Source organism: Protomyctophum bolini (assembly GCF_963924005.1).
Source record: "Protomyctophum bolini genome assembly, chromosome: 5".
In the NCBI taxonomy this organism is placed as follows: Eukaryota; Metazoa; Chordata; class Actinopteri; order Myctophiformes; family Myctophidae; genus Protomyctophum; species Protomyctophum bolini.
Window position 1 is genome coordinate 36,409,429 of NC_137866.1, and position 25,877 is coordinate 36,435,305.

Consider the following 25,877-nt stretch of genomic DNA (forward strand, 5'->3'; position numbering starts at 1 on the left):
GCAGTTTGTACATCTGCACCTTTCAAATTATTTTTTATACAGTTTGAACTTTGAAAACATTTCGGCATAAAGAGTACTTTTACTTGTGAGTACTTTGCCGACCACACTGCGTGACAGTCACCCTCGCGCGCACGTTCGCATGCTCGCGCGCCGTCGGCCATCTTGCTCCGGAGTCCGGAGTCCGGGGTCGTGTGGTTGTTGTGAGCAGAGCAGAGCAGAACCATCATGCCAGACTTCTGTGCTGCCGTTGGATGTTCCAACGAAAGGACCGCAGAGACCAAGCAACAGGGAATCACATTTCACAGGTGACAAAAGTTGTACTATGCTGCAACATTCCACTGTTTGAATTACATATCACAAGATTATGTCGGACAAATTAAATAAGGACAAGTTTTGAGATAAGGTAAAACAACAAACCTCCCAAGAGGGAAACTGAGAACAGCATAATGAAACACAGAAGAGGAAGGGTTTAGACTAAACATCATACAATAATGAACTTAGATGATCTAAACTGGCTGTCTGGCTCTGAATGAGTGAACAATGAATGAACAATAATGATGTCGTCTATAAGTTATAACTAATATAAACGTACCATCAGAATGAATTAATATAATACAAGTACAGCCTATTATTATTATTATTATTATTATTATTATTATTATTATTATTAATGTAATATAGTAGCACAACTGCAGTGGTTGGAGATGGTATCCCATTCCCTATACCTCCTTTGAGAAATGTATGCCTGACACCTGCTGCTTGACAAGTAGCACTGCATTAAGATCATAATCACATCATTGGTCATCTCCTGGCCAAGCAGGGATTCCATCTTGGAAGATATTTTCTAATTCCAGCAGGTATAGGGTGATCAGCACTGGCATATGTATATATATTTTTTAATTAAGTATTCAAAAAAGTCCTGCTCATAATCATTCAAACTCCTAACTGTGACATGGGGACTGGGAATTAGTCTGGGATAGATTTGGGTTAAGTCTAATTATTATTACATCAAAGAACACATTTCTAAATAAGAAATAAAGATTGTTTTGTATAGCCCATGGACAATCAATATCAGTTGGAAATATTTAATTTCGATGTGGTATCATAACAGATAACACTGACTCAAGAAAATTAAAACATGGCACTTGTCTTCATGTCAAAAAGGTTTCCGACCCCTGCTGTATGTATGTGTTATTGACAATAACAATTATTGTGTTATGTTAGTCCTAAATTATGGTTATTACTCTGCACTTATTTTCACATACAGTAATAGTTAACCTAGTAGCATAATGTGCCTGAATTGTAGCATTGTTCAGATGGAACTGTTTTTTGTGTAAGGTTCCCAAAAGACCAAGTTAAAAGGAAGGCATGGGCCGCAGCACTGAGGAGAAGAGACTTCGAGCCAAAGGACTGTTCAGTCGTCTGCAGCTGTCATTTCAAGTCAGAAGACTTTGACAGGACTGGACAGACAACTCGTTTAAAGGAAGGAGTGGTCCCCTCCATTATTATATTTCCTGACCATCTTTGCAAAGTTAGTGTCATTGGAGATTGTTAAATGACACTTTTTCTTTAGTCTTTACATATTTTCACGGTTCTGTGTTGTGCCTTCTATTCTGTAATGATGTAATCATTTTGTAATGATGGTAAATATTAACTATTATGCACTGTTAGAAATGGACTTAAATCTTAAATGTGATTATGTGAGCCATTATGTATTTGGTTTTAGGTGCCCAGTGGTACCTCCAGGTTGAGCAGGACGTTGCAGAAATCACCTGCAGAAAATCCAGATAGTCTGGATCAGCCATCAGAGGAGCTGGAGGAGTCCACCCCAGTGAGTGAACACGGTTTTTAAACAATGTTGAAATTTAAAAAATGTCTTCTATGTTTCTGTATCAGTGGTTCTTAATATTTCATGTCAAGGACCCCAAAAATTATATGTATTTGGCCACCGACCCCCATCTGAAAATATGTTGTTCCAGGAACCTCTCAGAAGCAAAGATTTGAGTTAAAACGTTCGCTCTGAAAGAATATATATTCAAAGATTTGAGCCACATTTTCAAGAACTTTCAAAAATAGCAGACTTACAAGCTCGTAGCGCACTAGCGCAGCACTCTGTGCCACGCTATGAGCTTGTAGATCTGCTATATTTCAATAGCTAAAGTAGAACATAATGCTCAGAATGGGTTAAACACTGCATTTCAGGATGCTGGGCTTATATCGGTTTTTTTAAACTTGTTTAATCACTTTGAATTGTACTTAAAATTGGTATCCCAACCTGGAAATATGTTTTCTCTTTACTAAAGAGCTGGATAGACAGGGAGACCCCTGCTACTGAACACTAGCAATTATCTAACACTTATTTGGACAAAAAAAATAATCACTAATAATTTCTTTTCAGGATCACAAGTATGCCCTTGGCCCAGTTAAAGAAATGACAACAAAGTTAACTGAGACTCAGGAGAAGGTGTTGGAATTGCAGCGGGACTTAAGAACTGCCATGGATCGGGAAAGAAGGCATCGGAAGACAGTGAAATCCCTGCTACAGGATTTAAAACACAAAGATCTGCTAACAGAGGAACTGCAGCAGAAGTTTGACTTCTACTCTGGTTGGTTGTACTGCGTGCGTGCGTGAATCTGTCATTCAATGCTGTTAATATTTTACACACAATGTGTAATATGTTTATTCCACAATTTTATTATATTATGTTTTGTTGGTTTCATAAATAACTTGTAGCTTGCTTTTCCACACTGATAATATCGGATTACAGGAAGGCCTACATATAAGCCAAGAGAAAGAATAATCAAAACTGAGGGGATGGGCACAAAGGTAAACCGCACTGAAATTAAACATTTACTTGTAATTTATTTGGACAGCAGTAACTCAGTTCTTAGAGCTGTGCCCATTTGTTAATGTTTTAAAATGCTTTGGCAAAATACTACATAAGTAATTCATATTAACAACTACATTAGTTAATATCAATTAATGTCACCATTATAAACTGTTACCAGTCTTAGTCAAAACAAGGGCTTTGTTCTGTGTCTGTCTGGCACCTATTGTTCTACCAGTGACTGCCAGTCATTGCTGATTTTATCATACTGGTGTAGAATATTGATTTCTGATCTCTTGTCCAGCTTCACATTACAGTGCAACAACATGGTGTACTGCCACCTCTCCAGAAGTGTGTTCAGTGCTGCAATAAGTACCATTGTCCATTCTGCACTCCAGATACATTTAAACCCACAAAGCACAGTGCGTGCAAAAACCATCTGTTGTCACACAAAAAAAGAGCTGTACATCATAAAGGTTTGTATGGCTTCTCATGCTCTGCTATGTAGCCTATACAGTATGTATGACAAAACATGGGTACAATATAAACAAACAATTTTAAATTATTTTCCAATTTCTGAATCAAGACCAATCCAGCAAAACATTTATTTACCCCTTTTCATGATTTATTATTTATTTTATTGTATTGCTCTCAATGCTGTGTCTTATTAATGTTTCATGTAAAAGCACTTTGAGTTCCCTTGTTGAAATGCTATACAAATAATAAATTTCCCTTGCTTATTTTGTCTTTTTTTGCAGGTTATGACATCTACAAATGCCATTTACAATGTGTGCCAAATTCACACTTTCACTGTGTGTACTGCACCTTAACATATTCCCGGAGAGATGGCATCATTAACCACTTGACAAAATGTCAAGGTATGATTTTGTCTTTCTCCCGAGATTCAGCCATAGAATGGCGAGCCTTGGATGAGTCAGCCTAATTTATTTTAAACAATATTGATAAGTTTTAATTTAAACTAGCATTGATACGTTTTAAACAAGCATTGTAGATGTGTTTACGGCCAAGCTGCTCGAGATGTGCAGTCTGTATTTCTCCTCCCCGTCTGTGAGCTCTCCTTCCAGGCACTGCTGTTAGCATGATTTGACTTGTAGCTTACACTGGACCACAACTAATGCAACCTAGATCTGCATTTACGATACAAATCCATGATGACTATAGCAAATATGATATAATATTAGGTAATAATAGGTTTAACATACTAGTTTTCTTGAACTGAAAATATGGAAATAGCAAGCATTTCCAGGAGATATGTGTCTTCTACACTACACAGAAGGTTGGAGTGACGGGCCCACAAGCGGCAAACATTGAGGCATCTCGCTTGGTACACTATCCAAAGCCCTCCACCACTCGAAAAATGCTTTCTGTGGACAGCCCATTACAGAGTTTAGAGTGCTGATACTCGACAAAGTTCGCACCAAAACTAAGATGGCCTAATACAGGGCTGTCTTGATATCAAAAGAAAAAGATGTAATTAACAAGCTGTTTTGATTTGCCTCCCAGTCATAACTAGTTTTTACCACAGGGACTTGTTTTATTAAACCCCTCTATCAAATACCGCCCACTGAGTTGGAATTGTTGTATTGTGGTGTACAATATTTGATCATGAAAGGTATTTATTTTGATTAGGTGAGCAATCCTTGGACGAGCCAATGAATGAACCATCCTTGGACAAGCCATCCTTGGATGAGCAAGCTTTGGACAAGTCAATGGACAAGCCGTCCTTGGATGAGCCAGTCTGGAATGAGCCAATTGATGAGTCAGCTTTGGACGAGCCAGAATTTGATGAGTCAGTGGACAAGCCATCCTCGGATGAGCCAGTGGACGAGTCAATGGTCAAGCCATCCTTGGATGAGCCAGTGGACGAGTCAATGGTCAAGCCATCCTCGGATGAGTCAATGGTCAAGCCATCCTTGGATGAGCCAGTGGACGAGCCAGCTTTGGACAAGCCAGTGGACAAGTCGTCCTCTGAAGAGGGAACCTCAAAAGTGAAGGTGTCACAAGTAAGAAGATCTAAAGTGAAGTCAGTCTGCTGTCCTCAGCGTAAACTCACGGTGAGAGCAAAAACATTTAAGAAACATTTGCAGGGGAAACATTCAGAAAACAAGATTATGGCCATCACACCAACAACCTTAAAACAATGCCCTTAAAACAAGGCTCCAGACATCCCAAAACAAACTGGTCAGGCTACTACTTGGCCTTACTTACAGAACCCACCTCTCTGCCCATTTTGATAGGCTGGAATGGCTTAGGGTTGGCGACAGAGTACAGCAACTTGCAATGGGCCTGGTCTACATGATTCGCTAAGATACCCATGTACCATGTCAAAATACTTCATTAATGTCAACAAAGTCCACAATCACACCACCAGAGGGAGTTCAACAAACCATGTGCAACCCAGATTTCGGCTCAAACAAGGGGTTAAATTAATTTAGCTTCTATGCCACTAAATTGTGGAACGCCCTACAAACAGCCATTAAGAAATGTGAATCCCTAGACTTCAAAACGGCTCAGTCCCACCCCCCTATTTTTCCATACTGTAAATGTTTTCCCTTTTTTTAACTGTCTTTAAATGTTCTGATGAATTGAAAAATGGAGGATCCTGATGTAAACAAGTCTTAGTGCTTTTTCAGGTTTTATCCTCGTAGCTTTCGTTTGAACTGTACCCATTCTACAAACTGTGAATACAATTTTCAATAAATCAATCCTGAAAAAGAATTGAGCCAATGGACGGCAGAAATCAAGATACCGTATTCAAAACAAGGGCTTTGTTCTTGGTCTGTCTGGCACCTATTGATCTACCAGTGACTGCCAGTTATTGCTTATTTTAACATACTCCTGGTGTAGAATATTAATTTCTGTTCTCTTTTGTCCAGCTTCACATTACAGTGCAACAACATGGTGTACTGCCACCTCTCCAGAAGTGTGTTCAGTGCTGCAATAAGTACCATTGTCCATTCTGCACTCCAGATACGTTTAAACCCACAAAGCACAGCGCGTGCAAAAACCATCTGTTGTCACACAAAAAAAGAGCTGTACATCATAAAGGTTTGTAAGGCTTCTCATCTGCTATGTAGCATATACAGTATATAGTATGTATGACAAAAACATGGGTACAATACAATTTTGCTTATTTTGTCCTTTGTCCAGGTTATGACATCTACAAATGCCATTTGCCGTGTGTGCCAAATGCACACTTCCACTGTGTGTACTGCACCTTAACATATTCCCGGAGAGATGGCATCATTAACCACTTGACAAAATGTCAAGGTATGATTTTGTCTTTCTTGAGAGATTCGGCCACGTGCTGTACTACTCTTTGATAGCACTACGAACAAAACCCAACTGGATAAGAGCTCTCTTCAGGCTGTACCCTGATCACACAAGGCCCTGTAGCTCTCCCTCAGGGATGTTACCTGTGTCATTGCCCACTTCTAACTAACTAGCCTGTCCCTGCAGCATCCTTTAAATAGGAGTGGATCCTACCACTGGGCACAGACTCAATTAGCACATTTCTTCTCAAATACTTCACTAATATAAATACTTCCAACCACCTTGAATAAACAGTAACCTAAACATTCTCAATAATGTGTTACAATTAAACATGAAAAAGAATGAAAACTCAATGACAATTACTCAAAAGCATAAGGAGAAACACCCCTCTCCTGCACAGCACTTGGCCCATTCCTCATCAAGGGAAATGCCACCAGCAGTGCAGGAGAGACAACTACCCAATCAGTGATTACAATTTCAATAAATAAAACAATAGTCCTTGCATGTTATAGGAAACCGTTCCATGTGTGTTTGTAGGGCACGGGTTGCCCCGTGACAGGTAGTACTAGGTAGAAGACCCACAGTTGTCCACAAAAGGCTTCTGCTCTGGATCTGATAACCACTATATCTCCATATATCCAGCTGGCCTGACATCACAACTTTTCATATTTGGGCATGCCTGACACAGAACTCCATATATGGGCATAAAAAGGACAGACAGATGGGTGGAACGGGTACTCTGACACGGATACAACGGATATTGCATAGCCGGGTGGGGCATGGATCTCCAACTTCCATTGTTACCGACTCGGTGCTCTACAGCCGGGGCACCGGTCTAGTTACTGGTCATTTCAGATCTCTAACAAAAGGGCTGGCTATTTCAGAAAAATGCTGTTTTGATTTGCCCCCAGTCATAACTTGTTTTTTACCACAGGAACTTGTTTTATTAAACCCCTCTGTACTTTAAGGCTCTATTAAATACCACCCACTGAGTTGGACTTGTTGTATTGTGGTGTACAGTATTTGCTCATGAAAGGTATTTATTTTTGATTAGGTGAGCAATCCTTGGACATGCCAGTATTGGACGAGCCAATGAATGAACCATCCTTGGACAAGACATCCTTGGATGAGCAAGCTTTGGACAAGTCAATGGACAAGCCATCCTTGGATGAGCCAGTCTGGAATGAGCCAATTGATGAGTCAGCTTTGGACGAGCCAGAATTTGATGAGTCAGTGGATGAGTCAATGGACAAGCCGCCCTCGGAAGATCCAACATCAAAAGCGAAGGTGTCACAAGTAGGAAGTTCTAAAGTGAAGTCAGTCTGCTGTCCCCAGTGTGGTCTCACGATGAGAGCAAAGAATTTGAAGAAGCATTTGCAGAGGAAACATTCAGAAAACAAGATTATGGCCATCGCACCAACATCCTGCAAAAGAAGCGAGCCCATGGACGGCATAAATCCAGATATCCTCAAGCGGGCAAGGTGGACAGAGCCAGTGTTGCATACAGAGGGTGCAGTAACCACAGATCGGGACGGCTGGAAAATGGATCAAACAATCCACCCTCCCGAAGGTGAAATGATCAAAATATTGGTGAAATGTAATTGCATACATTGGTATTAGTCGGACAGGCCTGCTGGTGGAGATTTGCACTCATGATAACACCCATCTAGTTTTAAGCGCATTGGGTGCTATTTAAGAAAGCCTTCAAATATTGGTGGCCTTTTTTGTGTCAGTATTATCCTAAACCTATAAGTTTACCTTTTACCTATGACCTAAGTTGCATGTAGTGTATGAGATGTACTGTATATCCTCAAAGACCTAAGATCTCTTTAAGGCATAATGCTCTCAAATACTGCCTGTTGAAGTTAGTTGTTGTATTGTGCTAAATAAATCAAATTGATTTATTTTGATTAGGTGAGACAGATTTAGACGAGCCAGATGACGAGCCAATGGATGAGCCAGTCTGGGACGAGCCAGCTTGGGACGAGTCGGAAGAGACAGCCTCAAAAGAGAATGTGTCACAAGTAAGATCTAAAGTGAAGTCAGTCCTCTGTCTCCAGTGTGGTCTCACAATGAATGCCAAAAATTTGAAAAAGCATTTGCAGAGGAAACATTCAAAAAGCAATATTATGGACATCACACCGGCATCCTACAAGAGAAGCGAGCCCCTGGACAGCACAGATCTGGACATCTTCAAGCGGGTGAGATGGACAGAGCACACAGACAATGTAGTAACCACCGGTCTGGCAGGAGCAATCTACCCTCCTAAAGGTGATCTGATGAAACGAATGGTGGAATATACATTCAACTGCAAGAAGCTGCCAGCAACATTACCTGAGGAACTTCGGCGTATGACCCATTATCCAAAGTCCTTGATTCCACCTGAGAACCTGTGCTCTGTCTGTCCTGGAGCAGGTCCCCTGACTGACCCCATTCTCATAACTTCCAAAGCCAAAATTGTCACTGCTGATGGCATTATTGAAGGTAAGCAGGTTCCGATTAGCTTGGGGGGACAGGGGGGGGGGGGGATGCTTTTGACATTTGACATTTTGACAGGATATGTTTTATTCCTGCTTCTGGTCAGACAGAATTAAATTTGTGGATTTCCTAAATGTTTGTCTCATGTTAACCCCGATGTCCCTATTTGGGCAATTCTAGAAATGTTTCAAATATATTTTGTATTATAATAAAAATAAATGGGGGAAACTCACAATACATTGTGAGCTTGTAGATTGCTATTCTTTGTTTTATGTGCAAAGAAGTACTGTATACAGGTATTGTTTTTTGTCGTTTTATTTCACAAATAAAACCCTACGTGTAAATATGAAAACATTTCACAGCAGTGTCAGTAAAATATTGCCCTTTTCTTTCAGACATATCTACATACTGCAAAATGTGTTGCAAGTGCGGTATGTTTTACCGCTATCAGCAGTTTGAAGATGGACTACATAATTTCAATGACAGCATACTTCTTGGTCTTCACTTTTGTTTGTTTTTGAGGGCTCATCTTCAGGTTAGTATTTTCTTTACCTTCTGCTGCATTTACCTCTATTTACCAGAGTGTTTGTTCAATAACAGGAGTCTCCAATCACCTCAAACTGAAAATACATTTTCTGGTAGGGATACCAGTTTCGTCCAATCAGGAGAGTGAAGTGTAGTTGGAAGTTATGAAATGAATAAACGAATAAACGGTCATAATCTTTGTGGGGTTCTCTCTCATTGGATAAAATTTGAAACGTATTTTGTTTAAAGAGGTGGAGAGAGGTAGGGTAAAAAGGAAAATATACATTTTATGATCTGGATACCAATTTTTTCCCAATCAGGAGAGAGAACTCACACCGGATAAAGGATAAACTAGTGAAATTGGAAGTGATCGCACAAAGAAATGAGCTGACAAAATTGGAACTGGAACACTATAAAATTGAAGCTGATAAATCTCCTGATTGGTTGAGAATGAGATTGGTCACCCGCCTGAAAATGAAGAAACCCTAAATACAAAGTTAATACACCATTACACAAACGATTTCAGGGTGTCTAAAGGAGTACCGTCACCTCAGACACATGAAAAACTAGACCAGTGATTTAACCTTTTAACAAAGATTTTTTTGTTTTAACCTAAAAACACAATCGCTTACATTTCCAAAGAGAGCAGAGTGAAGTTCTCAGTCGCCACAACTGATTTCAGTCATTTGGATTCCCTAGGAGCCAGCATGTCTTCTGCAATTATGTCACGCACTGAAAATACATGCGCTACTTTGTCATTAGACATTAAGATTAAAGAATATTTGAAGTGAAACTAGCAATACAATAAGTCTTCCATATCTTCCAGAAAACCCTAATGATCTGATATTTCATAAAAGCAAAGGTTAAAGCCTTTTAATGCCAATTTTTCAATTGGTAGTACCAAAACATCATGCTTTTACATATTGTGACATGTTTATGAAACACAGGCAGCGCTATTGTGTGGGGGCTAATTTCACAAATTAGGACTAACAAAAATAAGAATTTGTGTGATTTCAATTTGCTTTAATCCATGCATGCTAAATGTCTGTTGAAATTTCCAGAACAATCAATCTATTGGAAGTCTTCTTCAGACTCTGGAGTACCTCACAAAAATGCAGTTCCCCTCGGCCGAATCGATTAGTCATGCATATCTGCATTTTGAGGCACTTTCCAATCATGTCTACAGTTACAACTGTGTGGGCTGTGGGGACCATCCACCAGTTGTCATCATGGATCTCCACAAAAAAGGAGTGTTCAACATGTCAGGTACTGTTGTCCAAAATGGTGTTGCTCAAGTCCATGTTTGCCTTGGGATTTTGTTAAACTCACATTATTGCAATATATACAAAAAGTGATTTTATTATTTGTAGTATCAGTACTTCCCCCCCCCCCCCCCCCCAATACTGATAAAATATTTTAACCACTTTAAACCTGGCATCTCCATCAAGGCCAAAGGCATGTCAGAGACGATGTTTTGCACTGTCCATGTGTCAGTCTGTCTGCGAGCAGCTCATCTCCAGCACCGTTGTTGTATTGTACCGGATTGTAGCGAAACAGTTCACACATTCCCATGGCAAACCAACCATGCTAAAACAAGAAGAAAAATAAAAGAGCTCAGGTCTTTGGATTTAAAAGAGAAAACTACAAGCACTTTTATTTATGAAAACAATTGATATTTTCTGGCAGAATCATCACCACACATGGAATGGTGGCTCAGGGAGCGTTGCAGAGGGTTCTGCCACAGAGACAACACCAGATCCAGATAGTAATGGAGGTTCACGGTGTTCTCAGATGGGTCCAGCCAGGGACTGTGGTCCATGAATGTAGTACGAGGGCTGAGCAGGCAATGCAGATACATCTGGGATGTCGGCAGCATATTCTGTAGAGACAGTGAGGTTAGGGTTGCGTCACCATCATTTTTACTTTATCATAATAACCAACAGTAACATACAAATCGTTTAAAGTGACAATTTAAGTGCGTTTTGTCAATTGCCAAGCCATTTCCGCTAGCTTAGCTTGAAGATCAGCCATTTCCACTATTAAAACATTAATTAACTACCATTTAAAATAGTAATGTCTCAACATGATCATGTAAAAAAAATATTCAGAGATCTCAATGAAATTGTGATTAGACAATGTTTAATAATTATGACTGGCCTAGCATCTGGCAGCAGAATATACAGCAGAGATTATGCTTACGTGATGAGGTTTACGGCCGTGTCAGATCCAGAATCGTAGTAGTTGATGTTGACTATGTGCTCAGTTGGTACAGTACGTGCCAGCTAGGAACTCAGGACCATGAGTGTAATCCAAGGGCTGTGGGGGTGAAATCTGAGATTGGAGGAGCATGTTATGTAGAGACAGCAAGGCTTGCTTCGGAACCAGTGTCATCGTGTTTAAGACGCAGCTGGTCGATTACCAGACCATCGGTGTGGCCGAGTACCAGCCAGGGAGCCTTGACCATGTCTGTGACCTGAGGGCATTGGGGGTGAGTTAGAGTAATCTGTTAGAGTACCAGCCGGGGAGCCTTGACCATGGGGGTTTCGTGGGAGTAAATTAGCATGATCTGGGAGTGGGACTGGGACTCGAGTACCAGACCATCGGTGTGGCCGAGTACCAGCCAGGGAGCCTTGACCATGTCTGTGACCTGAGGGCATTGGGGGTGAGTTAGAGTAATCTGTTAGAGTACCAGCCGGGGAGCCTTGACCATGTCTGTGACCTGAGGGCATTGGGGGTGAGTTAGAGTAATCTGTTAGAGTACCAGCCGGGGAGCCTTGACCATGTCTGTGACCTGAGGGCATTGGGGGTGAGTTAGAGTAATCTGTTAGAGTACCAGCCGGGGAGCCTTGACCATGGGGGTTTCGTGGGAGTAAATTAGCATGATCTGGGAGTGGGACTGGGACTCGAGTACCAGACCATCGGTGTGGCTGAGTACCAGCCAGGGAGCCTTGACCATGTCTGTGACCTGGGGGCATTGGGGGTGAGTTAGAGTAATCTGTTCGATTACCTTGACCATGGTGGTCTTGTGGGAGTACATTAGCATGATCTGGGACTGGGACTGTCTCTGGAGCCAGGGAGCCGTGACCATGGTGGCGATCTGGGGGGCGTGGGGGTAAATTAGCATAATCTGGGACTGTCTCTTCCGTAGAAACAGCAGGGCTTGCCTCATCTTCCGTAGAAACAGCAGGGCTTGCCTCATCTTCCGTAGAAACAGCAGGGCTTACTTCTGGTGCACGATGAGCCACCAGTTCTGGGTAATAATCATACCAGTAATAGGACCACCAGTCCCAGTTCCTGTATTCATCATAGGGGGTAAATGGGTAGAAGCTGGCAGGCTCAGGTTCTACAGGTGGGTAGACGCTAGCAGGCTCATCAGGCTCTGCAGGTGGGTAGACTCTAGTAGACTCATCAGGCTCTACAGTTGGGTAGAAGCTAGCAGGCTCTGCAGGTGGGTAGACACTAGCAGGCCGTTTACAGTACCAGTAAGGTTGTTTACAGTACCAGTAAGTGGACGCAACAACAGGGGCAAGGAGATAGACGGTGTGGGTTACTGGTCTGGGGATGTGACGTGAAGGCTGGGGGGCTGCTTCCGAATAATGTGGCTGTTTAGGGAAGCTGTGAGGAAGAATCTGGTTGGTGGGTTGAGAAGAGCCTCCTGTGAACAGAGGTTAAACATTACTGATCTGGGCAAGGGTTCCCAAACTTTTCAGGCTGCAATCCGCCCAAAAATAACCCCAACGCCCCGACAAGCACTTGGAATTGTAGGAGTTGAGACATTACATTTTGACTCCGTTCCACAGATAAATATTGTGAAAATAGTTGATCTACAAGCTCATGCCTTGTAGAGTGGCTACTTTCACAATATTGCCAATTAAAAAGGCCAGTATTAAAAAAGTCTCAAGTTAATTGTAACTTCAGAAATGTGCACCCTGTACACACTTATACTAATATGTCGTTTGTTTACTGTTGAGTGAGAAAGCAATGTTGCATATTACGCTCCATGAGATAATCATCTCATGGGGTCCCCCAAAATAATTTCAGGACCCTTTGGGAACCACTGCATGCAAACTGGGAAATATACTACCTTCTGTTGGCAGACGGTAGCAGAATCCAATGCTGACCAGCAGAAAACACATCCAGGACACCCTGAAACAGAAAACATGGAAATATGGGGGAAGGTTGAGTTTTCCCAAAACTATTCTGGTTAGAGAACGCCCCCATTAGCTTCAATTCCAGTATCAATTCCATCATATTTAAAGTATCACTAATAAGGAACTTGACAATAGTTAAAGTACAGATTACAACTGAAATAAACAAAACCTCGGGAGTCAGTTCCATTGACAGCTGGTTAGCAGCAAGTTAGCAACATCCCCTAATAGTCAGAGAATATTGTCAAAATATTTACAAATCTGGGAATACCAGGAATTTTCTTCAATGTGTTTGTAAAGGTGCATGTCTAACATATCCCACATTGGTTTCTATCCAGCCACCCTAAGGGAAGTTAACAGCTGCTGAAAGTTGGGGTACCATTAACACCAATATAAGGCAAAATTATATAAATGTCATTATGCTTTAAGTAGCATGTGATGTGTCCAACTAGGGGTTTTCATGATTCTGAATCCATTCCAAGCATTAGTTTTGCAAGAATACACTCCTTGGGCTAAACACGGCCATAGCCGTCAGCATAAAGAAAACAACATTCAAGTGGGTTGCACATTTCAGCCAAAAGAGTACCCATTTATCAGCTTGGGTTAAGTCTTTCAGTTCAAATTGTGTCTGCTAAATTATTTGTGTCAACAACTTTCACCAATTTCACTCGTTTATCCTGTGTGCTTTCTCTCTCCTGTTTGGATAAAAGTGGTATCCCCCCCATTACTGAACAAACACTATCAATATGGAACTATTTAATACTTTAACAAACATACCTACAATACATTTAAGTTAAATAACATACCTCAAAGCCAGTTCTAGAGCCATCTCTAGCAGCCTTAGCACAGCTCTGCTCCCTGGACCTGTGTGTTCTGTCTTATTAGAACTGAATGCTCCTTCAGTCGAATTGACCTAATGCCACACACCTGTTGTCCAGCCCCAAGCACACCTGCAGTAACCACACCTGAAGTGTTGCCATTTCTGCTTATTATAAGCGACTTTGGGCTTGTTTGGACTATTTGTATTTTTTTATCCCCTGAGCAAGCAGGCTGTCTCTATTATCTCAATGGTAAAAATGTCAGCACTTAAGCAGGATCCAGGTTCAAATCCGGGGTAGAAGAGAAAAGTTACATAGTGTTGCTTTAACTCTATATTCTTAATTGTTGTTTTTCAATAGCAGAAATAGCTACAAGCTCAAAATGTAGCACAATTCAGCAATTTTTTATTTGTATCTGGCCTGTTTTTTTTTATTAATCTATGTCTGCCAGGTGTTTGTCTGTTTTCACGTTTTAGTTATGACATGCCCAGAATAGGACTGGTTCATGTGGTTGAGTTACCTTTTACTATAGGCATTAGAAAACAAAAATAAGTGTAAGCTCGCCAATCACCACAACCTTTCCATTGTTGAGAAAGACGTGCAATCTATTGAGTTTTCATATGGGGCACAAATGGCATTGCATTTCTGTGTGGTGGTCATGTTAATGATATCATTTTGGTATTTGTAGAGACTGACCTGAAAGCACCACCTGAGAGCTTCAAGGGAGAAGTGCACATCGAGGACTTTTGGGACTCTGTTACCAAACATATGATTGCCAGAGGGTTTCTTATTAGTAAGTAGTACAATACTGATTTGCACCATAACTGTTATTAAATGAATTACACAATCACAGGAGAAGATAGGGTCCAATCATTATATGAACTAATGTGTTAAATTGAGATCTGAGATAAATTTTTTTTTCAATTGATCATGCGGTATTGGTGACTAAAGAGATTACAGTTGACTTCACTGAACATTGTTCTTTCTGTTGCATTAAGGTAATGAAGAGAATCCTTTCAAGGTCCCACCATCCTTTGAATCCTGGGCTCCATGGATTGGTCCCAAGACCAGGAGGTCTTCGGTTGTATTGAACACTGAATTCCACAAGCTTCACGCAGCTCCTGATAAAGAGGCAGAACTGCACGTGACAGAGAATCACCTTGTAGATGAGCTCATGAATCAGGAGGTAGTGAACATTATGCACGCTCTGCGTTATCCCCATTTACAATCGTGAAAATGTAAAGAAATTAAACTTAAACGCCATTGAAATTTAACGCGTATGCTCTTATCAACCAGGTTGAGGTAGCTCGAATGCTCTGTAAGGAGTGTGGCCTGGACACCACTGGCTCGATATTGGACCTCGTTCTGCGACTGAAGGATGGGATGCGCTCAAGAGCAACCTATAATAAAGTATTTGAAAAGATCTGGGGTGCATCAGGTATTATTTTCCACCACTGAACATTATGTGCTTTAATTTTAAACATATACTTTTTATTCGTTGACCAGCTGGGGTCTCTATTTGGCCTCCTTTTTTCCCTCTACACCAAATCTATTTTCCAAAAATATATGGAACGCGTTTTGTAGAATGTTCACCTATGACAGGCCCAGATTTGGGATGCGAGGGTTCTATACTATGTGGTTATAGTATGTGTCTATTCATGTTAAAAATGTTTTTTCCAGGAGGCTGGGCAGCTCTACTTTGCCCATGTGGCATTGTCTACAGCTTGAAGGTTCTGCTCAAGGGAGAAAGCCCTCGGGACTTTGCGGATCTCCTTCTGTCATGGCAGCACATTCCGAATGTTTGTGTGTACGACTTTGCAAGAGACCTAGCCAGGCACACCAACTGGAGACAACCAGAGCGCATCCCCTTCACTCCACATGAGGGTCAGCTGTTGCACCCGACTCCAGAAATCATCCGAGATGCCAAAGAGGGGAGAATCCATGTCAATCTTCCTTGGCTGTCAGAAAGAAAGAATCCTCCTGACGTGGACTGTCATCCATGCACAGGCTCTTCAGAACGTTATGTTCTAAGTAACGGATTCCATGAAAGAGAGAGTGACCCAAAGGACGTTCTGCGACGTGTGAGTTTGGTGCCACAGCTGGCTCCGCTCCTCAACACACAGGTGGTGGAACAGTTTTTTGATCACATGAGAGAAGCTGATTATTTCCTGAATGACACGGCATCAGAAACCTACATGTTTCTGTTGAGAAATGTCTTGCATCACAGAAATATGAGGCTGAACAAGGAGACAGCTGCACTCATCAGCAAGCGCACAATGGAGGAACAGCAGCCATCTGCAGCATCGCAGACCAGCCTGATGTGCAGTTATCGCTTCATCACTTCGTAGCTGGAGTTTTCATGGCCCCGATACGTTCCCTCAGTCCCTACGCTACAGAATGAGCTACAGAAGGAGCGTAGGGACTGAGGGAACGTATCGGGGCTAGAGTTTTCATTACAATTGAAATGTCTTTCATGGTGTTTACAAGTTACTACTGTAGATGATGTGGACTGTGGAGGTTGAACAAATAGTTGAGAATGGACCAAAAACAAAAATAAAACTGTTAATTAAAGTAATGATACAAAACAGTTTCACTACATGGCAAGTTTCTAAAATTGTCCATTAATAAATTACGAATTAATTTAAGTATGCAAGTGTTGGAAATTTGTGTACAAAGCTCTAGTTGATCATAGTACATCATTTAATACACCAGGTAGCAGTGCACTACTGTATGCGTATCATTTTGGGTCAATTTGAACCTGAAGCAGCAGAGAGTACCCAGGGCCCCCCCCCCCCCAGCAGGAGAGGGGGGAACCCATGTGTACTCTCTGCTGCCCCATCTGGCGGAGTCAGGTTAGGTCAATTTGGCATGTGGGGGAATAAGAAAATATTTAAAGGACCACTTTTCAACCTATCTTCATATACTAGGTCCTCACTAATAATCATGATAAAATGGCACAATCTTTTTCTACTCTATGAGTCTGTTTCTCATAGGAGGGTTGTGTGGGCAGTTCAGAAATCCGTCCACCAGTGACATCATCGTTAGGCAGATTTTGTTTTAACATTAAAAGGTTTGAGATGTGAATGGAAAATGCTGCTGAATGTTAATCAGATGATACAGTATATGCGGACAGCGTAGAGTTCAACATAGGCTTATAGACCTCTGGAAAACACATACAAAAGTGTGGAGAGTGCAAAGCAACAGGTGCGTCCTCACGTTTATAGTGGACTGAGACAAAAACGTTATGGACGTTCAGTAAAACATTAGTGAATAGCTTGAATAAATGTTCAAAAGAAGGGAACAATAAACTGTTGTATAAGTTTAAAGTTACAGGGGAGGAGCTTTGGTGCATAAGTTAAGAAAAAGACTAAAGATGAGAACAATGCATTGGTACAGTTAATACCAGTGCTCTTTTGGAGATTACTGTAATAATGTGTGATTTCCAGAAGAGGGTGCCGTAAAGTAACAAATCTTACCCTTACTGTTGTAATGTTACAACTTGAATTGAACAGAATTTTAATATTAATACAGTAAACCGTGTTACACAAATACAGTGCAACAATTTTAAATCGCCAAAATGGATAAAATCACAAAAAAGCCATAGGCTTATTTCCATTGGTCCATTTAAAAGATTCAACACTCAAAAGCCTAGACAAACAACAGTGCAATAAACAACAATACAATAAATACTATTCACTACATATACAGGTACAACAATTCCTAATAACACAAGAAGGAGGGGGCCAGGGATACAGACACAGAAACACAGAAACAAACTGAGGAAGGGAGCTGTCTGAAACCCCGAGGGAAGGCCAGCCAGGAACAAATTAAGATATAAAGACCAATTGGGATTCAAGTGGAGCCATGATTCTAGGTCAGCATTAAACTACTGTTTGGAGTAAAATCTATTATAAGGATATAGCTAAACACAATACACTGAACAGCATCTGCAGCAGTGTAGAGCAGCTGAAACAGTCCATGGTCTTTGATAATCCTCACATCCACTGATTCTCGGGGCCAGGGCCACAGGACCAGGGCGACACCGTTTGGGTGCCTAAGGTGTTTGTGGTGCCCTCCTCTCACAAAATCTAACAAAGAACATGTATTTGGGAGTGTGATCTTTAAACAGAAGAAATAATAAAGTTGAAAACAAAAACAAACTATCTCCATTGTTCGCAATTTTCATAATTTGTTTTGACGAAGTAGAAATAACTTGACAAAACACAAGTAGTATACCGGTATATAGCCTATACATCAGGCAACAAAAGACTAAACAAAAACAGATAGGCCTATCACAGTTACGTATTAATTAATGTTCATAAATCACGTTTTCTATTGTGCATTCCTGCAGTTGGGTTGTTTTGATTAAGTAAAAATAACTCACTAGGTCTAGACCACATGGGCATCACATGGAGCTAAAATCTCCGGCCCGGAAGCCAGTTGTTTTCCAGCTGTGGTTGTTTTGATGCACACGGATGCATTAACGCTTCCACAGATGCTTATCATCAGGTGCATATACGGCCCTATCTCGGCAATGACATTCTGGTGGACGGTTGTCATTGTGTTCATCTCTCATCAGGTCATCGTCAGTGTCACTCCCTATTTTTCCAGTCTTGGAGGACACTTGGATCTCTCTGAGATCAGTGTCTGACGTGTGGTTGCCCATATCTCTTTCTCTATCCCTCTCTTCAACTTTGAAGGAAACTTGAAGGATTTTGTCTCCGACACTACGCCCGTTGAGTTTGGCAATGGCGTCGATAGCCTCTTCATAGTTCACCATTGTAACAAAAGCCAATCCCCTGCATTTGTTGGTGTGGAAATCTCTGATCACCTTGACGTCAGTGACAGTGCCAAAGGCTCCGAACATCTGCCGGAGTTGTTCCTCGTCGGTGTCCTGGCTCAGATTGTAGATGAAGATGCGTGGCACCTTGTCTGTGGCAGCCTGGTGCTGCTTGGGGAGAGAGGTGACGTCAGGCTTCACATGGGGGCACTGGTTGTCTTCCCGCTGAGCAGCAGCGGCGGCGGCAGCCTTGTTGGCCTTCACGTCGGGGCCCATGCACAGGATGGGTTTTGAAATCCTGATCTTCTTCGATGCTCCGGGAGGCTTCTGGCCGTTCAGCTGTTGGGTGGCCTCCTCCGCCTCAATGCGCTTGTCAAAGCGAATAAACGCCGCCCCACGGGACTTGCCCGCCTCATCGACGAGCATGTAGGAGTTGATAATCCGCCCGTAAGGGGAGAACATCTGTTCTACATCTTTCAGGGTCATGGTCTTGGGCAGGCCGCTGATGTATATGTTGGCATCCTGAATTGCTTCTGAGCTGGGGCGCGCATAGGACACCTTGATGACTTTGAAGTGCAACCTTTGCCTATTCAATGTCTGGATAGCTCTGGCCGCATCACAAGGGTTAATGAAGTTTACAAACCCGTACTGCAAACTGTGACCTTTGTCTTTGTCCCTAATGACCTTGGCGGTTTGCACCACTCCTATGCTGCTGAATAGAATCCTCAGCTCCTCATCCGATGTGCTCTGAGGCAGGTAATTGATTATCAGGTTGGTCCTCCTGCAATCTTTCTCGAAGCCCCTTGTCGTGTTGGATTCGCAACAGCTCGTGTCTCTTTCTCTTCCTATTTCTCTCATTACTAAATCAAAACAAAGTTCAAGTATAACTATGAGAACGTAATTCAATATTAGCTGCTCCATAAGCAGTTTTTATATTGGCAGTGACGTCACAGTTAGTTCTGACCCCGCATTGTGATTGGCTGAGATGCATTGTCTATTTATCTACAGCAGTGGTCCCCAAACCTTTTTTTGACCGTGCACCCCCTGTTACCTCCTGACCTAGCTGACACACCCCCAATGCACAGTATGGTTGTATTTGTCCAAAAATTATACATTTTTAAATTTAATTATGGAAAATAATCACAGAATGTCACTGCACTGAGATACATGCAGCTGCTGTATACTCCCGCAGAGGCTCTATACATCATCTTACAGCGGTGTTTACCGGATTTGCCTGTTTGTGTTAAATAACACCATAAAACCGCCATTACCCTTTTTATATCACGCACCCCCTAGAGGGTGTTCACGCACAACAAGGGGTGCACGCACCACAGTTTGGAGTACATAATGAAGATGAAGTTGTGTCTCTTTAATTCACGTCCACACTTTAGGTCAAATTAACCTAGAATATGTTATGAATCTGATCAATGGCAGGGGCAAACTTAAATAAATGTTAGTATTTGCCCTTTTAAACTTTGATTTTACACTGGACATGTGGCTTAATTATTTGGAAACTCTCACAGTGGCCCCCTGATTCTTGTGGCCCCATGCATTGCCTATACCTTGCCTAATGGTAACCTATGCCCCCTGTTCCTTTCACACATGCATGATGCCAAAACAATGACATAACGATGGAGACATGGGCACATTATATGAATTTGAAGAACTCCAGTGACTACTATACAGTATAGGCACTGGAATCTAAAGTACAACTGTCTATAGAGGGTGGAGGATACCTTCATGGGTTAACTGTGACTATCATACCAACTGTATTTTGGAATGCAGCTTTTGTCTATGGCTTGGCTTTTGACAGGTGGTGGGTTGGTATCACGAGACAGCATGAATGGAATTGAGATTGGGCCTTTCAGTTTCAGGATATCATGAGAGGCTGTAGTAGTTGGTTTCTGTGTGACGCCCTTCAGTGCATGTGAAATGACTATCTACTGTATATCTCAAGTTCCATTATGAAGGCATGGGTTCCTGCCTTAGCTGCTCAGCCAAAACAACCTGAAGCTTTCAACTTGAATTTTTTAACGCAGGTCAGAATTTCCGCAATTTCCGCAATTTCCATTTCCGCAATTTCCTCAATTTCCATTTCCGCAATTTCCGCAATTTCCACAATTTCCATTTCCGCATTTCCGCAATTTCCATTTCCACCATTTCCGCAATTACAATTTCCTCAATTTCCATTTCCGCAATTTCCATTTCCATTTCCATTTCCAACTATTAATGGCAGCTGGGTTTCATCATTCAAATAAAATAGAATTCTGTCCGTTTAGCTATAAAATTATGTCAGGGAATAGGGATACACAGTATATGTCTTTCATTTGCATTGCATCTCCCCCCCCAAGCTTTTATTTTCGTTCGAGTAATAGTACAACTCTAATAGTATTACTTATAATAATGTAATTAAAGATAACTTCATTCAGATTTATTTATTTTTATTTCATTTTCCAGATTTTTTTTTCTTCTTTTTTTAAGATTTTCATTGGTGGGCCAGTCATAATGGTCCCGCGGGCCTGATGTGGCCCGCGGGCCTGAGGTTGAGTATCACTGCGTTACACCACCGATCCGAGACCGAACAATAATTATGTCTGAGTCATAGTGCCAAGGGCTTTGTCAGAGTACCTATTGTACCCGTCTGTCCGTGTCCCTTTTATGATAATATATGGAGATCTCTGTAACTGTCAGTATGTATCCCTTTTATGCCCATAGTGTACATGGAGAGATCACTGAATTCATCCGTATATATTACCACATATGGGCATGCGCATGCCCCCTTTTGTGCCCATACTGTATATGCACCTACACTGATTTGTTTGCTGATGCCATGACAACACATTGAGGTTAGACAACACACTCCATATTTGGGTGTAGCTGCATTGGGAACTCCTTATTTTTGGTAATAGCTGACTCATGGTGACATGAAGACATGCATGGTCCGTCAAGGCACAGGTACTGATTTTCCAATTTGACTTGTCTCAAATCTACAGTACACCTGATTGATTGTCTCCCCTTAAGCAAAAGCAGCACCTGAATTGACTTTTAGCTGTACGTTGACTGGAAGGGGAAGTACTCAGAACATCATGACATCTGAGCTATAGCTTGTTAAATATCTATGGGGAACTGTTGTTTATCCCTAGACTACACGTTTGTTGTGCCCCGACATGTCATGTTGCAGCACGTTGAGTTCATCATGGGTATTCCAGGGAAACTTCCCTGCTTAAGTACCTTACAGAGTCGAACATAATCAACGCAAGAAGCCCTATGCAACAGTGAATGGATATAAAAGTGTTATTGTATATCAGAGGGATAACATTTGTCTTATCTTATGTCATATGCATACTGTTATGGAGACAGTTTTACAGTTTTAGTGTGATCTGCGTTGTGGAATAATGAAGTTCCGGACGACTTCACTCTTTGTTGACAGTTTAATCTGGTAAATACAGACGTATCTGACTATCTGGTCAGTTTCTGTCTGTGTAACACACCCAATCCTCAGCACGTCATGGGCATGTCTCATGTTAGACTGACACCACTCAATAAACATACAACACAGATTTCAAAGAAATAACAACACAATGTACCTGGTAAATACACAGACGTATCTGGTCAGTTTCTGTCTGTGTAACACACCCAATCCTCAGCACGTCTATAATAGAATTAACAGTGACCAAGAGCATGTTTTTATATAGAGTTTACAGTTTAGTATGTCAAAATAATACAAAACATCACCACTTAATGTTGGTACATTTAGCATGTTTAGAACAACTAATATTCATCACAGTATCACAGTAAACATACAGACTCTTGTTGGAAATATAGTGTACAGTACACATCTTACCATGGGCATCATGTTAGACTGACACCACTCTAAACGTGGACACCAGTGTTATTCAATGGGTGCCGCCCACTAACCAATAAGAAATGTCATTACTGATGGAGCAAGTGGAACCCACTAAACTCTGTTACATAGGCAATTTGATATGCTGTGTTCATTCATTCAACCTTTATTTATTTTCTATGAAATACATTGAGGGCAGAGCCCTCATTTTCAATGATGCCGAGATTAGAAAAGGCAACAGTGTAATAATATTGAAAATAGATAAAACAAGTTATTGTAAAAAAACAAACAATCAAAGAACAGAGAAAAACAGTGACAATTTAGAACAACAAGATTAGCAGCACGTTTTTAAATTGCCCCAGTGAGGTCCATTTTTAAAGGGCATTGGAATTGATTCCAGGTAAAGGAAGCGCTAAAACCGAAGGCTGTTTTACCTAGCTCGGTGATTTAACAACTCTCTGCCAACTTGAAAATCAAGGACAAAGCATACATTTGATACATAAAAAAGGTAGTAGTATAAAACTAAGAACAAATACAATAAATAAAAATAAACTAATATCACAGCAGCCACTGGTTAAATGATGCTTTCAAATTTAAACTGAAAGCACTGCAAGACACATCATCGCTGACTTCCTCCCTGACGTTGTGTTTGACCCCTGCTAGCTATTTCATGGCAAAGGTTTTATTTCTCTTTCCTAAGAACATAAATAGTAATAGTGAATCCGTTTGGTTTGTACTGTTATACTTTCTTCTCATCCACTCCAGGAGAGGAGAATGGAGTGATTCATTTATTTTTCTTCCCTCCAGGCTTGAACATAGTTTTTTGCGCAAGTACTGCAATCGGCTGGGTATGTCAGTGTAGTCCACTGGCCAATAAGGGACCACCGTTCTTGATGACGTAACTAAGGTATGTATGTATATGTACGTGGTCCTTTATTGGCTGACGGATTGGTGACGTAACTAAGGTACGTTTCAAGGTTGGTAAAAGGTCAATAATGCTTCTGAAGGATTTAGAACAGCAGTTGAAATGGTCTGGACATTAGTTAGTAGCAGTACTTGCACCATGCCATTGTGTGCAAGGCGCAAGTTGGCATCTCGAGAGAGTGCATTTCTATTTTATTTATTTTTTACCATTGAGTGAGTTTGATGTCACACAAACCGCTGTCTCACTTTCCGTTCTAAACCCGGAAGGATGACATCCCCCAGGATGGTGAGGACTTCATCCGAAAAAGACACATCTGTGGGTAACAACTCTTTTAAGCGGCTCAAGAGGTCCAGAGTAGAAGGATTTTGTTCGTGAAGTCTCGTCTTTCTCTTCAGCATCGTGCGTAGTCTTTTCTCCTTCCTTTGTGGTAAGATCTGCATGGTCACGAACTTCATTAACTCCCTGTCACACAAGTCTCGTTCTACATGAAAAGATGTGGAAACATTTGTTAAATTACATGTGGTACCGTATAGATAGAATAACAATACTAGAGAATAACATAAAATCATGTATTATGGTAAGATTTCAAGTTCTCCAGATCTGTGCAAATTTGATGTTTTCTCAGCAGCTTGAATGTGATCCTATAAAACACACAAAAAACCTAATAAGGGTGGGTACTGCATGGGTTCTATTCTGACCTTGCACTGTTTTGGTTCCATTCTTGCAGTGAGAGCAGAAGACATCATGCATGGCGTTACCAGGTATAGTGGTGCTGTTTGCTTGGCACTCTCTCATCTTCTGACAGGGTTTAGTGGAAGAGGACTCAGAGGAGAAGAAACCCTCTTGGCATGGGACACACATTACGTCATGGTGTGTTGCACCTGTGGTATAAAATCAATACGATTGTTATGTGTATAATATACATATGATATACCCTATGAAACTAAAGAAAACAAGAAAATATGAAATGTTGCCTTGAGCTGGCATAGATTGTGTTGTTGCAGAACATAGAGTAGAAGACACTATAGAAAACAATAAATCAATCAAACACCAAATTGAAAGACACATTAATGAATGAATGTCCAAAAAAACATACTGGTTAAAGAATTATGGACCAAGACTATTGGACAAAATCATATAAACAATAAAAATGTACTCAGATCAGGTCTCAGAAATATGTCAAATGTGGGCCATGGGCTAAGCATATATGATATGATATATGATGGAGGTCCTTGAAATGAAAAGGGTCAATGCAGTGTGATTTGATATCACCAGCTTACAATTTATAGGCAATAGTCTTTACAATTAGGCTGTGTTTAAATACTCAAAAACTAATCAATTCCATGTGACTTATGTGTAACCAAGGGAAAGACAGCACAAACTTTTCGATTCGTCTGCTGTAGTATCCGGCTACCCTACAAGCCTGGTGAGTGGTTACGAAGGTTAACCTTAACCCTACACTACACTCTGAGTCTAGCCTACCCTACACTATACACTTACCAATATGTGTGACACCTTCCCCAGCCGGACACTTGCGGTGTCTGAAGCAGGTGTCGTGTCTGCTGTAGTATCCGGCTCTGCACTGACAGTCTCTGTTGTGTGTCCGGGTGCACGGCGCGCTCTCCTGCTCGTACGCGGCGCAGAAGCGACTGCAGTACTGGCAGCGGTCGATGTAATTCCAGATCTCGGTGAAGTGGTTCTCCGGACAGGGGCCGCACTGGGTCTTGCTGGTCCTGGAGCAGTGCGCGAGTAGATATTGTCCCGGGGGACACATGTCGCACACGAGGTTCTCTCCGGTCACCTCGTCCGTGCGTGTGTAGGTGGGAGTTGTTGCGCTTCTCACAATGGTGCTGCACAGCGCGACAGGTAAGAGCACCACCGACAGGCAGAGTAACTAGAGAAAAGGCATGAATAAAACAGTTAAACTATACCGTTCAATAGCTGGCATATAGCCTATACAGTCTATACCAGCTAGACCTAGTAGGCCTAGTCTAATCCGAATAATAATAAATAAATAAATAAATAAATAAATAAATAAATAAATAAATAAATAAATAAATAAATAAATAAATAAATAAATAAATAAATAAATAAATAATAATTAATAAATAGATAGGCTATACAATTAAATATACATTTTATAAATACATATCCTACTCACCTCATGCAATATTAGATGCATTTTCTATTCGAAGTGGTATTTTCCTGCTGCTGCACAATATGCGCTCCTCGGGTTT

The 25,877-nt window shown here is 41.2% G+C and overlaps 3 protein-coding genes across 3 annotated transcripts; 1 reads left to right on the top strand and 2 right to left on the bottom strand.

Moving 5' to 3' along the window:
- The first annotated feature begins 194 nt into the window (after window positions 1–194).
- LOC308315910 (uncharacterized protein) lies at window positions 195–16,447 on the top strand. Its single transcript, XM_080764177.1, has 18 exons — window positions 195–305; window positions 1,339–1,531; window positions 1,727–1,831; window positions 2,399–2,606; window positions 2,769–2,827; window positions 3,133–3,304; window positions 3,587–3,706; window positions 4,479–4,903; window positions 5,726–5,897; window positions 6,000–6,119; window positions 7,177–7,692; window positions 8,037–8,606; window positions 8,996–9,135; window positions 10,187–10,391; window positions 14,780–14,884; window positions 15,090–15,277; window positions 15,388–15,529; window positions 15,772–16,447. The coding sequence occupies exons 1-18, from the start codon at window positions 226–228 to the stop codon at window positions 16,437–16,439; spliced, it is 4,188 nt and encodes a 1,395-aa protein (XP_080620303.1). The 5' UTR covers window positions 195–225; the 3' UTR covers window positions 16,440–16,447.
- Window positions 16,448–18,571: 2,124 nt separating this feature from the next.
- LOC308315099 (ELAV-like protein 1) lies at window positions 18,572–19,729 on the bottom strand (the record flags this gene model as incomplete). The annotated part of the gene is made up of 1 exon (XM_080762928.1): window positions 18,572–19,729. The coding sequence occupies one exon, from the start codon at window positions 19,727–19,729 to the stop codon at window positions 18,572–18,574; it is 1,158 nt and encodes a 385-aa protein (XP_080619054.1).
- Window positions 19,730–22,729: 3,000 nt separating this feature from the next.
- On the bottom strand, window positions 22,730–25,852 carry LOC308316212 (tumor necrosis factor receptor superfamily member 6B-like). The gene is made up of 4 exons (XM_080764682.1): window positions 25,802–25,852; window positions 25,141–25,534; window positions 24,339–24,521; window positions 22,730–24,121 (listed from the first exon to the last, which is right to left on the bottom strand). Exons 1-4 carry the CDS (start codon window positions 25,820–25,822, stop codon window positions 23,865–23,867), a joined length of 855 nt encoding a protein of 284 aa, XP_080620808.1. The 5' UTR covers window positions 25,823–25,852; the 3' UTR covers window positions 22,730–23,864.
- Window positions 25,853–25,877: the final 25 nt, after the last annotated feature.